Source organism: Peromyscus californicus, unplaced genomic scaffold (assembly GCF_007827085.1).
Source record: "Peromyscus californicus insignis strain IS unplaced genomic scaffold, ASM782708v3 Scaffold_4__1_contigs__length_199733344, whole genome shotgun sequence".
Lineage (NCBI taxonomy): Eukaryota > Metazoa > Chordata > Mammalia > Rodentia > Cricetidae > Peromyscus > Peromyscus californicus.
In genome coordinates this window covers 60683076-60695667 of record NW_026294562.1, presented here as the reverse complement: position 1 = coordinate 60695667, position 12592 = coordinate 60683076, and the positions used below count along the sequence as shown (strand labels likewise).

Below are 12592 nucleotides of genomic sequence, written 5' to 3'. Positions count from 1 at the left end.
CTCTCTACATCTACCTCTCCAGGCTCACAACTCAGTGGAGAGAGGAAGACAAAGAAGAGGCTGCCCGTGAGCAACGCCAACGGGAGCGAGAGAAGCAGCTGCAGGACCAGGACAAAGATGAAGAAGGCGGCGGCCATTCCCTGGAACAGCCAGCAGAGCAGGCACTGTAGGCTGCTAGGTCCTGGACCCCTATTTACTGCCACATAGGACCTAGGCAGAAGCACATGCTGGGGGTCAGGCCTTGGACTTAGAGCCACAGTGGAGGAATTAGGGGAAGGGCCCAGCTCTTAGGACAAAGGTCATTGCAGTTTCCAGTAAACACCATCTGCGGGATGAAGACTAGCCAGAGGGTCTACAGAGTTATGCGAGGCCCTCCCCTCCCAACAGCCTCCAGGGGCCCTGACTCAGGCTCTGGACACCCTGAATGTCTCCAGCCCTGGCTTGGACTGGTGCTGACCCCAGCCATGAGGCCCTGGCCCCCGAGCCCCCCGCCCAAACTCCTGGCTGCCAGTGACTCACAGAGACCACGTCCAAGTTGGCGGCCACGGGCCGGCTCGTTTCCTCCTCGGGCCCAGGAGGCCTCCGCGGCTGGGCTGGGCTGTTTTTCCAATAACTCTCCCCTTCCTCCTGGCCCTGTTTTGTTCCATTTTCTCGGAGTCAGCAGCTTCAGGCGGGGTGGGGTGCTGCAGGGGTCATGGCCTCTCACTCAGGTCTTCAGTTACTGGGTCCTTGCTAGCCCCCCAACCCCTTCTTGCCCAGTAGCTCACCCTGATGCTTAAGAAAGGCTGTAAGGATCAGCTTGAGGGCCACAGCAGCCTCAAGGATGGATGGGGGAAGGCACAACCCTCTCTACAGTCCTAGACTAAAGAAGGAAGCAGAGCTCTGCTTTGGGGGAGCCCTGGATTGATGAAGGAAGCACAGTCCTGCCCTCAGGGAGCCCTAGACTGTTGAAGAAGGCATAACCTTGTCCTCGAGGAGCTCTAGTTTGAAAGGAGGGGCAACACTGTGCTCTTGGAGAGACCTAGACCGATCGGGGAGGAATATCTCTGCTTTCAGGGAGCCCTAAATTCTGCTTTCAGTAGCAGAACAGCCTGGCCTTCAATGAGCCCTAGACTGAGGGAGAGGCACAGCCCTACTCCCAGAGAACCTTCTATTGAAGGAGGAGGCACAGCTCTGCTCTTGAGGAGTCATAGACTAATGAGGAAGGCATAGCCTGGCTCTCAAGGAGTCCTAGACTGATGGTGGAGGGATAGTCCTACTCTCTAGGAGGCCATAGACTAAAAGAAGAGGCACATCTCTGCTCTCAGGGAGCTTCAACTAATGAGGGAGGTATAGTCTGGCCCTTAAGGAACACTAGACTGATGGTGGAACCATAACTCTGTCCTCAGGGAGCCCTAGATTGATGGTGGAACCATAACTCTGTCCTCAGGGAGCCCTAGACTGATGGTGGAGACATAGCTCTGTCCTCAGGAAGTCCTAGATTGATGGTAGAGACATAGTTCTGTCCTCAGGAAGTACTAGACTGATGGTGGAGACATAGCTTTGCACTCAGGGAGTCCTAGACTGATGGTAGAGCCATTGCTTTGCACTCAGGGAGTCCTAGACTGATGGTGGAGACTTAGCTTTGCACTCAGGGAGTCCTAAACTGATGGTGGAGACATAGCTTTGCACTCAGGGAGTCCTAGACTGATGGTGGAGACATAGCTTTGCACTCAGGGAGTCCTAGATTGGTGGTAGAGCCATAGCTTTGCACTCAGGGAGTCCTAGATTGACAGGGAAAGCACAACTCTGTTCTCAGGAAGCTGTAGGCTGCTGGAGAAGGCACAGCTCTACCCTGGGTGAATCTGACCACAAGGAGACAGAACCTAGCCATGGAGAGCCACCTCAGAAGCAGATGATAGCTCACTCTGGGAGTTAGGGTCTAAGGGAAGAGACAAGGAAAGGAACATAGGTTGCAGCATGTCTTTTCCTAATCCCCTTTTCCTCTGTTCGTTCAGCCTCAGTCTAAAGTCCTCTGAACTGGATGAAGATGAGGGGTTTGGTGACTGGTCCCAAAAGATGGAGCAGCGGCAGCAATTCTGGGAGAACGAGGGGACTGCAGAGGGTAGTGAGCCCTCTCAAAGTGAGAGTCCAGAGGAGAAGCAAGCAGAGGACAGGCAAGTCAAGTGTGGACCAGGCTGGGCAGGGCGCTGGCTCTCTCTGACCCCAGCCTGGGGCTGGACAATTCCTTTCTGTCTGCACTTCCCCAAAAGCCCCCCCAAAATGTGAAGTGGGTAGGAAGGTAGAAAGAAAGGGAGATAAATGGCAGGATGGCCAGGGAGGGGGCTACAGGGATAGAGCAATGAAGACATTGCATTCCTGGGTTCCCCAGGACTGGGGGCCTCATCCTGACCAGCTGTGGCCTACTGGGGTGGGGGGCTGCCACATCAGCACACAGCTGCAGCCCACTTACGTAATGTAGGCGCTGCAGCCCACGCCCGCCCGCCCTCCCCAGGCTGGCTGAGCTCCATTCCCACGAAGGGGAGCAGGTACTTCCAGATGTGTGCCTGTGAGACGGCCCATGGGACACGCTTTCCAGATGTGTGGACGTGTCTGCCTGTCTAAATCAGGATGAATGGGGGCCTACAGCCCCCTTGGGTCTGGAGATGAAGGATTGCTGATGAAGTCTCACCTTGCCTTCCTCCCAGTTCAGGGCCAGGTGTGGGGATAAGTCTGCCTCTCCCATCAGGCCTGGGTAGTGAGGGTCTCTGGCCCTGCTAAGGAGCTCCAAAATTGGAGGCCAGGGCCCCATTGCCTTGAGTGGGCCAGAGCCAAGGCTGAGCTGTCTTCTCAAGTGATCCGGCCCCCTTCCTGGCCCCTCCAAGGCCCCAGGCCAGCAAGAGCAACTGCTCAGCTCAGCTCTTTCTTATTTAATGTACTCCAGTTTCAACCATCCTCTGCATTCCAAAAACCCTGTTTTTCTGGGGCCCTGATTCTGAGCCTGTCCACTGCCAGCTATCCTGGGTCTGCCCATCACCAGCCTCGATTTCCCCCAATGTGCCTGGGTGCTTTGTGCACATTCTGGGTTTCTAGGCAGGCAGCTACAGCCCTGCTCTCAGCTCACTCCCTTCTCCTCCTCAACAGCAGGGGGCACTTTTGATCTTCCAGCAGAGCTCCGTGCTGCAGCAGCCTCCACCCTACCCTCAAACCCGCCTGGCTGCCTAGCCCGCACACCGCCAGCTCTTGAATGGCCCCTCTGTGTGGCTGCTGCTGGCTCCAGCCCCAGCCCACCTTGGGCGGTGGGTTTGGGTTTTGGCTGGCGCATACACCAAGGGGCCTGACATAATGGAAAATACAAGAATTTACTATCTTCTCCTCCAGGTTCAGAACCACTCACTCAAATGCAGAGTCACGCCCGGCTGCCCACTGGCTAGCTGCCCCTCCCAAGGCCCCTCGCCTCAGAAATGCAGTCCCTTCCCTGGTTTCTTCCACCCGCTGACCCAGCACCCCCAAACACTCTGGGCCTGGGCCCCCAATATCCTCTCCTCAATGTTATGTTCTGCTGACCCATTTGCCCATACATGGGCAGGGCAAAAGTTTCCAGAAGCTGGGCTTGTCCAGATAGAGGAACTACAGGAGGCATCCAGCTTCAGTACTTGGGTGGCCCTATACAATGAGGAGTGGGCAATAGCTAATGTCTTCAAAGGGACCTTCTAGAGCCTCTTGGCACAGAGGCCCTAGGACAGTGCTGGCTTTCAACAAAGCCCTACATATCCTTCTAGAAAAGTGCTCTGGCTGGACCTGAGCCTAACACCCTGAGTTAGCAGCCCAGGACCCACATGGAGGAGGGAGACTCCCTCAAGCTGTCTTCTGAACCAACCCTTTAAATAAATAAATGTAAAAAAAAATGTTTTTTAGTCGCTGGGTTCTTAAGAGCCCTGTGCACCAACTCATTGGACTTCCCCCATTTTACAGATGGCACACCTGAGGCTCGGAACTGGAAGTAGTCTAGAACCAAGCAACAAATGGTCCTCTACAATTGACTTTGTCTCCCTCTTCTCTCACAGGGCTTACGAAACCAAAGTCCACCTGGAGGAGTTAAACCTGAGCCAGGGGGAGCCCAATCCAGAGGATGCTATTGGAAGTTCTGGGGAGGCAGAAGAGGTAAGAGGTGAGGGCTTCCCCAGGGGCTGGGGCTGTGATATTCCATGAGTGCTGTGGTCTCAAAGACTGGCCTAGAAGACATCACTCCCAACACTGTACTTGAGTCCTTCCAGGACATATTCTTGGAGGCTGGTGAAGCTGGTGACCCTCTGGGCAAGTTCCTCTTCCATGACCAAGAGACTCTTCCCTGCAGTCGGGGATTCCAGAGTTGGAGCATGTCAGGGCCAGACCAGGCCCAAGGCCCCAGAGGGGAAGACCGCTGCTCCGACAGGCCCTGGGTGGGGCAGGAGGGTGCAGGGAGGGGTCATCTAAGCTGCCTGTGTTTCTTATCCCTAGCACCTGACAAGTCATCAGGCCAGGACCCCCAGCCCTTTGGCCTTGGAAGGGACTGTTGAACTGAGTTCACCTCCCCTAAGCCCCACAACCAAAGTAGGTGAAGCCTGAGCATCCCCTTTCTCCCTGCTTGTGTCTACTGCTCATGTTCTCCTCATCCTCTGCTACCCTGGCAAACCCCTGTGATACAGAAGCGTGGTTGGGTCAGTGGGTAGACTTACTAGGGGATAGAACATGGATGGCTCTTGGGTGGCTTTCCATGACCCACACCTCTGTGCACCCTCCACAGCTGGCTGATAGGACGGAGTCCCTGAATCGCTCCATAAAGAAGAGGTGTGTCTGCTTGCTTTCTAGCATTCTCAGAGACATGGTGGGATAGCGGCTGTGGGTCAAGATCAGGGGAGGCGGTGCTCTGGGTGGACTTGGAGGACATTGGGAAGGAACATAAGGCTTATCCTTCCTTCTACTCCCAGCAACAGTGTGAAGAAGTCCCAACCAGCCTTGCCCATTTCCACAATTGATGAGCGCCTGCAGCAGTATACCCAGGCCACTGAGGTGAAGTATGCTCAGTTCTGAGGCCAAGCCTCCTCTTGAATAAGCCATCATCCATTCCCCTGATGCCCATCCACCTAAGCTACTCTCTCCATCCCATCATACCCCTCTCTACTCAAGCAATGTCCTTTTATTAACTCCCATTGTATCTTCCATCAACCCTAGGTCTCTCACATTACAACAGGCATGCCTCTGTCCTGTCACACACCCCATTCAGCCAGTACCCCTCCCACCATACAGCAGCACTCCCTCAGTCTAACAAAGCCCACTTACTTAAACAACATCCCTCCATCTAACCTACACCCCTCCATCAACACTGTTCTTCATTTTATACCCCTCTACCTAACCAACACCCCCTCCATCCAATCAATATCTCTCTAACTAGTACCCCTCCACCCAATCAGTGTCTCTCTATTCAACAAGCACTCCTCCACCCCACCACCACCCCTCCATTCAGGCAACATTCCTCTATATACTCTTCCTCTATCCCATTGTGAGTCCTCCTCCATCAAACCCACATCCTTCTAATCAACCAACACCCTTTCTTCAGGTATTCCTCCATCACACCAAAAATCTTCTCCATCTAACCCATATTCTCCATCAAATTAATGCTCTTCCAGCCCCAAGATGTGTAGCATGAGGCAGAACCCACATGACACTGTGTCTCCCGTGTTCTTCAGAACTGGGGGTGGTAGCTCATGGGGCACCAAATGAAGGCTAGTGCATCTGTTCAGAATCGCTACCTCCAGCCAACACAAAGGTGAACAAGGGGTGCCGATGCCCACCATGACGACTCTCTTGGGGCTCTGTCTCCTCTGCAGTCTGCTGGCCGAACTCCCAAGCTGTCCCGACAGCCTTCCATAGAGCTGCCCAGTATGGCTGTAGCCAGTACCAAGACTCGTTGGGAGACAGGAGAGGTACAGACTCAGTCTGCTTCCAAGACACCCTCCTGCCAGGTAGGATTCCTCCCCAAGCAGGCCAAACTGGGAAGACTGAGCATGGGAAATTAGCCATCATTGGGGGTGCGTCCCTTGGAAAAGCAAATCTGGGAGAGCCAAGGTGAAGTGTGGATGGGATAGGATTTGGGCCTCAAGAAAAAAAATCCATGTTGTCCTGATAAACGGGCAGTATGACTCTGCTTTCCTCCCTGCCAAAAGTGAGGTGGGTAGGTCCTCCACCTTCCAGCACCAGGCAGAAGAGAAGGCCCCTTGGCCAGTATCTGTCCTGTGACAGACCCTGCCCTGTGTCTGCCCCTAGGATATTGTAGCTGGAGACATGAGCAAGAAGAGCCTGTGGGAGCAGAAAGGAGGCTCCAAGATCTCATCCACCATCAAGGTAGGAAGGTCTCTATGTGCTAGGCACAGGCTAGTAGTGAGCAAAGATGGCTGCTACTGCATCCCATCCTCAAAGGCTTCCTGGAGGTGGCAGCATCCCCTTCCTAGAGTTACCTCCGTGACACTTTAGTCTCACCTAACAGAGCACCCCATCTGGAAAGAGATACAAGTTCGTGGCCACTGGACATGGGAAGTACGAGAAAGTGCTTGTGGATGAAGGCTCGGCACCGTAGATCATGCATGTATCTTGGTGAGTCGAAGGACCAGAGCATGACAAAATGGGTCCTCCTGGGAATATACTGGCATGGATGGGCCATATCTCAGGGCTTGAGGCCTGAAGACCTGGCCTTAGAGTGGCCATGTCTTCTGTCTGGCTACCAGCTGTCTTCCTGGCTCTCTGAAACCTGGAATTCTATCCCCTTAAGCAGGATCAGTACTGTCCATAGGAGACTCAAAACTCCATTTAGGAACTCCTACCATATCCAGTGGGGCTCATCATAGTGTGGCCTGGCCCTGGAGAATGAATGTGGCATAGCTTCCACATACATCCATTAAAGGAGGTAGGATCTTGGCTTGTGCTCAGTTGAAGGCCCCTGGGTACTCTGCTGCTCTCCCCATCCCATGGAGAACACAGAGGTGATACCTGTGTGAGTATACATACATTTATTGGTGGCTCTATCCACAGCCATAGTACCCATCCTATCCAAGGTAGGACTGCTAGCCCAGTCCCTGCTGAATCCTGTTATGGTAGCTGTGGCGGGAAGCCTCTTCTGATTCCTTTGGGTCCCTCTTCTCACAGCTGATGTGGGCAGATCTTGGGTAGGGTCCTTCTCGTGCCTGGCCCCTGCCTCTTCATAGCCCTCTGGCTTGACCTGTCCTTCCCCAACTGCTGAAACTTGGTTGTGTTTTGCACTAAGCCCTGCCCTCACTGCAGTTCTACCCAGTAAGCCCTTACTGGCAGGAAATCAGAAGAGACCACAGAACATCCTTTCTCCACTGCCCAGTCCTATGTACCTCTGAATACCCCTCATCCAAACCAGCTTGCACTGGACCTAGAGCCCTCCATGAACCCTGGTCTTGAGGTCAGGCTCCCACCATCCATGAACATTCTCCAACTTGCATTCTCCTCCACACTTTCAAATTGCCTCCACCCACATGCTCCCGGCTTCATCCACCTCTCTCACTTGTCATTTCTGTTCCCACCAACTCATCTGTGTCTATCCAATAGGCTCCTTTTAGCAGCCAGTAGCCAGCTGCCATGGCCATGTACCATCCGGATCCATTATGTTCCCTTGTGAGGACTGAGGCCCTCTCTCTGCATCCTCAGCCTCAGTCAGTCTCTGTCCACCCCAGTCCAGAGTCCCAGAGACCATTCTGGCTACATCACTGGAGCCTCCAACCTGCTGCTGTCCGGTTGAAGTTCTTGGGCTGAGAATGCAGCTCCAGGATGGGATGCAGGGTCGGAGGGGGCCGGACAGCCTCCTGTAGCTTCCGGGCATTGAAGCGAGGTCGGCACAGAAAAGGCAGGCGGCTGAGGCAGGCCAGGGGGTGTCCCCCATCTCCAGGCCCCACAGGGTGGCCTCTACGGGACTCAGCCAGTGACATGCGATACAGCACTGCATCCCACATCCTAGAGGCCCTGGAGGCAGGGGGCTGTGGGCACACAGGGGCTGGCGCCTCTGGCTGCGTGGGCTCCGAGCTCAGCTCTGGCTCTGGAAATGCAGGCTCCTCTGCCTCCTCCATCAGCTGCTTCTTTAGGCGTGTCCAGCCGCTAAGGCAGGGCTTGGGTGCAACTTTGGGAACAGGGCATGGGTGGAGGCCTGAGGGGCCCAAGGCTTCTGGGAGGTTGGAGGCATGCTTAGGCTCCATAGCAAGCCTTGCTGTGGGCAGCTCCTCTAGGTGTTCTTCTTCAGGAGCTGCAGGAGCTGGGGTATAAGGTGAGGGTCCAGATGAACGGTAGGTAGGGGCTATGGGCACCACCACCCTAGTGCCAGCCTCTCTAGACATTGAGGCCTGAAAGCTGGGTGGTGGTTTTGTTACAGGGGGCTCCTCAGGCCCAGGACTGACTGCTTGCACCCCAGTGGGCAGTGGTCGAATATGTGCTACTGGGATGAGAGGCTGGGTGCTGGAAGTACATGGGCTTTTATCCTCATCCAGGGCCATCCTGGGGGACTCAGAAGTCCCAGTATGCAAGGACGATGACAGCTGGATATGAACCTGGGTGATGTGGGTACCACCCGCTGTAGGGGCAGATACATGGGCAAAGCCACTGCGGGGCCAGGCAGTTTCTGGGGCTGGGGGTTCAAGCCTAGGAGGTGCCTTGAAATGAGTTGCCAGAGACCTTTGCTGAGGAAGGCTGAAAGAGAAAGTGGACTTCTGCAGGGGTGAGGCCACGTGGTGAATAATGGGGGTATGTGGGGAGCGGGGTAGGGGGACCACCACATGAGGGGCTTCAGCAGGACGTTGGACTGTGGTCTCCAGGTCATGACTGGCCTCACTCACAGGGGACAGGGAGGTACGGAAGGCCCCAGGTGAGGTGGCGGTCGTTCCCAGCATCTTCTTCCGAGCGGCTTTTCTTAGTAGCTTCTGAAGTCTCTGGTTGTCTTTTCCGGGTTTGGGCAGCAGGGGTGGTGGGGCCCCAGGGGGGGCCTCAGGTCTCGGGCCACCTGCTGCCGGGGGCATCGACACGACTGAAATAAGCATCCCTGGTCTGGGGTAGAGGGGAGAAGCAGTGGTCATGCTGGGGCCCTTCCCCTGCCCACAGGAGGGGCTGGGTGTTTTCCTAGTTGTATTGAGGAAGTGGGAAAATATGCAGACTCAGCTACTAGAAGCCTGCTTCCCAGCCTCCCCCCAAACTGCAAAGTACCTTCTAACCTTATGCATTGGTCACTGTGGGTGGCTTCATCACACTCTGCTGTGGAGGGGAACTTAGAGTGGCTCCAGGTCACTTGGTGGGTGACAAGGGCTAGAACCTGCCTGCCTTCAGGGCTCTGTCCTCTGGCCTTACCTACAAGTACCCAGCTTGGGCCCAGTCCTAGAGTAGTGCAGGATGGGAACAGAGACCCACTGATGAACTACAAGAAAACTGTCTGTGCCTGGCCAGCTGCCGGACCGTGGTGGAGGGCAGGCTGTCTGCAGACACGTGAGGGGCGCCATTCCGTCGCCAGCCTGACCACAGGCGTGTCCGTGTGCTTTGAGACAGTGGTGAGGGGTGGCAGCCAAAAAGCTCAGGCAAGCTGAGGCTGTAGCCTTAGAGGTAGATTGGCCGGAAGATGGGAGCAGTTTTCGCTGAGCTCTGCTGAATGAGATATCCCCACAGCCCTCCTGCCAAGGGTGGTCCTGGCCAAGCTGCCTGTCTTGGTTTCTGGGCGCCACGTGTTTGCAAGGACATTGACAAATGGCATCTGGGCTGCACTGGAGGCCATCTGGTTTGGGGCGAAGGAGGCCTATGGCTGCTGCAGTCGGAGCTGGCTTTGCTGAAGCAGGAGCAAACACTGGCAAGGGGGCTGGAGGGCTCTTCCCACACTTGCTCCCAGCTTCTGGGTAACCTTTGGAAAACTGGGATTTGAGAACTGGGGCAACTTTGGGTTTGGTTCAAGGGGGCTGCCTCAGTGGGTGGTCAGTATTCCCTCCTGAGCCAGCCTAGGCCCAGAATAGAGTTTATCCTGAGAGCAGGTCTCCCAGGTGACTGACCACAGTAAGCAGGAGCTTCCCCAGATAAGAAGGGGTATGGTGAGGTCTGATGGCCACTAGGAGAGGGGCAGGCCATGCCATGCCTCTCTGTCAACCCCAGCCTAATGCATCCTGTACCCTTGCCTGTGTTCCCAGGAGAGACTCCAGTCAGATGCCACTCCCAGCCCTGACCAAGAAGTTGCTTCCCGTTGCCAGTCTGGCCTGCTCTCATGCCTCCAACAACCCAGCTGCCACTTCCCTCTCCTTCTGCTCCTGGACCCTCCATCTTCTATGACTCTCATCATTTGACCAGTCCCCACCCCCACCAACACTGCCTCTCACCATCAGCAAAAGGGACCACTCCCTAGAGGAGCCAAGAGCTCCCAAGGAAGGATGGAGGAGAGAAGGCCAGCATCCCAACCAGATCCAAGGGGTACCTGTCTCCATGCTAAATGCTCAGGACTCTGAGTCTTGGCCTTCCCTATTTGCAGACCCCTTGTTTTGTGTAATAAAGTACCTTGAGTGTTCCCATGCACTGGCTCTCCTGTACTTACTAACAGGGAACAAGGTCAGAACAGAATGTGCCACATCTGTTGGCCACCTCACACTGCATAGCATATACCAGCTCTGTGGGCGACCACTCTGTCTTGTCCTATGGCCTTGCAGTGTGTTATGCTCCAGGATCTTAGGTATGGGGTGACCCAAGTTGGGGTATCAACAATGGATTTGGCTTACTCCTCTTCCAGAACATTGGTGACACTCCTTGCCTGGATAAAAATAAACTTCCTAGTACCTGAATGAGGGCATTTCAGTCTGTTCCTAGTAGTGTGCACTAAGGACAAGTACTGTCACCAGGCAGTCCCCATCTTAGTACCCAGAGGGTACTTTCTGAAGGTGTGATGGATGAACAGATGGATGGAAGGATTGTTGAATGGATAGGCAGTTAGGTTGTTGGGTAGCTAATGGATGGATGGATGGGTGGATGGATGGATGGACAGATAGGTAGGTATGTAGATGATAAATAAATGGATAAGTAGGAGTGGAAGGATGAATGATTGATGGATTATTAGGTGAATGGGTGGGTAATAGATGAATAGACAGGTGGGTGATAGGTGACAGAAGAATGGGTGGGTGGGCTTATGGGTAAGTGGATGGATTGATGGACAGAACATAAGTAGATAGATAAATGGATGGATAGGTGAGTATGTAGGTGGAAGGATAGATCATTGATGGGTAGATAGAGAAATAGAAAAATGAGTGGGTAGCTGGCTGGCTGGGTAAATGGATGGATAGATGGAAAAGTGAATGGATAATGGGTGGGTAGATGAATAGTGACAGGTGGATGGGTAAGTAGTTGAATGGATGGATGGACGGATGGGTGGATGAGTAGATAGTAGGTGGGTGAGTAGAAAATGGTGATAAAGGAGAGAAGAAAGGAAGGAAGTAGCAAACGTGAGAGCTGATTGTGAGGATGAGTGAATGTACAGTGGCTGAACAAGTATGTGAATGGCAGTTGAGCTATGAGACGTTGTCCTCGGGGCTCCTTCCCCTCACAAGCCTGCCCCTTGGCCTGATGCTGAGCCCTGTTGCTTCTAGAATCTGTAGATCCTTGACTGGTGATGGTCTAAGCTTGACTGGCATCCACCTAGACATTCAGGATCGTGACTTTCTGAAAGCTTCAAACTCCCCTGGTGGGAACACATAGCTCTGGACTATTAAAGCTCAGCAGACAGGGCTGCTGAAGCATACAGGTGGATGACCCCATTCCTGCTCACAGCCTCACCATCATAGAGCCCTACTTTGCTCAACCAGGAGCTTCTCCCGGAACACAGGATACTCCCTGCCCTTCCTACTCAGATGAGGTGGTGGCCAAGGGCAGCAAGCAGAAGCTGTTTCAAGGTCCTTAAGGGGACAGGGAGCAAGACACTAGCATAGGACCAGAATGGGCATGTCAAGAGGCTGAGGGAAAAGTGTTTATTGCACCCCATTCCCCTGACTTGCCCAGCCTCGCTCTTGGGCCTCAGGAGGATAGTGCAAGGTGTGCCCTCTAAGTATAACTCCACTAAATCTTGCTTGGGTCTCAGGTATGGAGTCTATAACACTGGCCACTTTGCCAATGACACTACGACACTGCCCTTCCCTCTCTCTGCCTGACTCCTGAGGGGCCCAAAAGCTGCTGCTTCTTCCTCCAGGCCCTGTTCAGAGTGAAGTCCCATGGACACAGGAAGTGTCCTAATACCTGTAGAGCCAATCTGAGCTTTTAGAACCAGGAGAAACTGTCATGTGTGGAGGCAGCTGCTGCCCAGATCATAGCGGCCGAGTCCCAAGTGCCACGTCAGCCAATCCTATCTTGAGCTTGGCAGAGCTAGTCACAGTGGGTCAACTAGGGGAGCTGGGTAAGGCTCAGGGTCCAGGGGTTCTTCCAATCCCAGACTGCTTAGCACCCAGACTGAAAGGCCTCTGAGCACCCCACTATCCTAGGAGTTACTCATATTGGCTAATGGAGCCAAGACACAGGCCCTTCTCAGCCTCCTCTGTCCTCTGGGCTCAGTTCTGCA

At 54.3% G+C, this 12592-nt stretch overlaps 2 protein-coding genes across 3 annotated transcripts in view; one reads left to right on the top strand and one right to left on the bottom strand.

Moving 5' to 3' along the window:
- The window catches only part of Lsp1 (lymphocyte specific protein 1), a 35242-nt gene extending 24675 nt beyond the window's left edge, over positions 1-10567 (top strand). For both annotated transcript variants that reach the window (XM_052713604.1, XM_052713605.1), the window contains exons 2-11: positions 23-166; positions 1998-2156; positions 4047-4143; positions 4480-4572; positions 4766-4809; positions 4950-5031; positions 5850-5984; positions 6286-6363; positions 6506-6612; positions 10191-10567. In XM_052713604.1, coding sequence (XP_052569564.1) covers positions 23-166; positions 1998-2156; positions 4047-4143; positions 4480-4572; positions 4766-4809; positions 4950-5031; positions 5850-5984; positions 6286-6363; positions 6506-6595 — 922 coding nt within the window. In that variant the 3' untranslated portion in view covers positions 6596-6612; positions 10191-10567. The remainder of the gene's footprint in view (positions 1-22; positions 167-1997; positions 2157-4046; positions 4144-4479; positions 4573-4765; positions 4810-4949; positions 5032-5849; positions 5985-6285; positions 6364-6505; positions 6613-10190) is intronic.
- On the bottom strand, positions 6621-10184 carry Prr33 (proline rich 33). Its single transcript, XM_052713602.1, has one exon. It carries the CDS (start codon positions 9099-9101, stop codon positions 7746-7748), a length of 1356 nt encoding a protein of 451 aa, XP_052569562.1. The 5' UTR covers positions 9102-10184; the 3' UTR covers positions 6621-7745.
- Positions 10568-12592: the final 2025 nt, after the last annotated feature.

Excerpts from the sequence above, each read along its gene's own strand:
- Prr33 (XM_052713602.1), bottom strand. The coding sequence starts at position 9,101 with ATGACCACTGCTTCTCCCCTCTACCCCAGACCAGGGATGCTTATTTCA.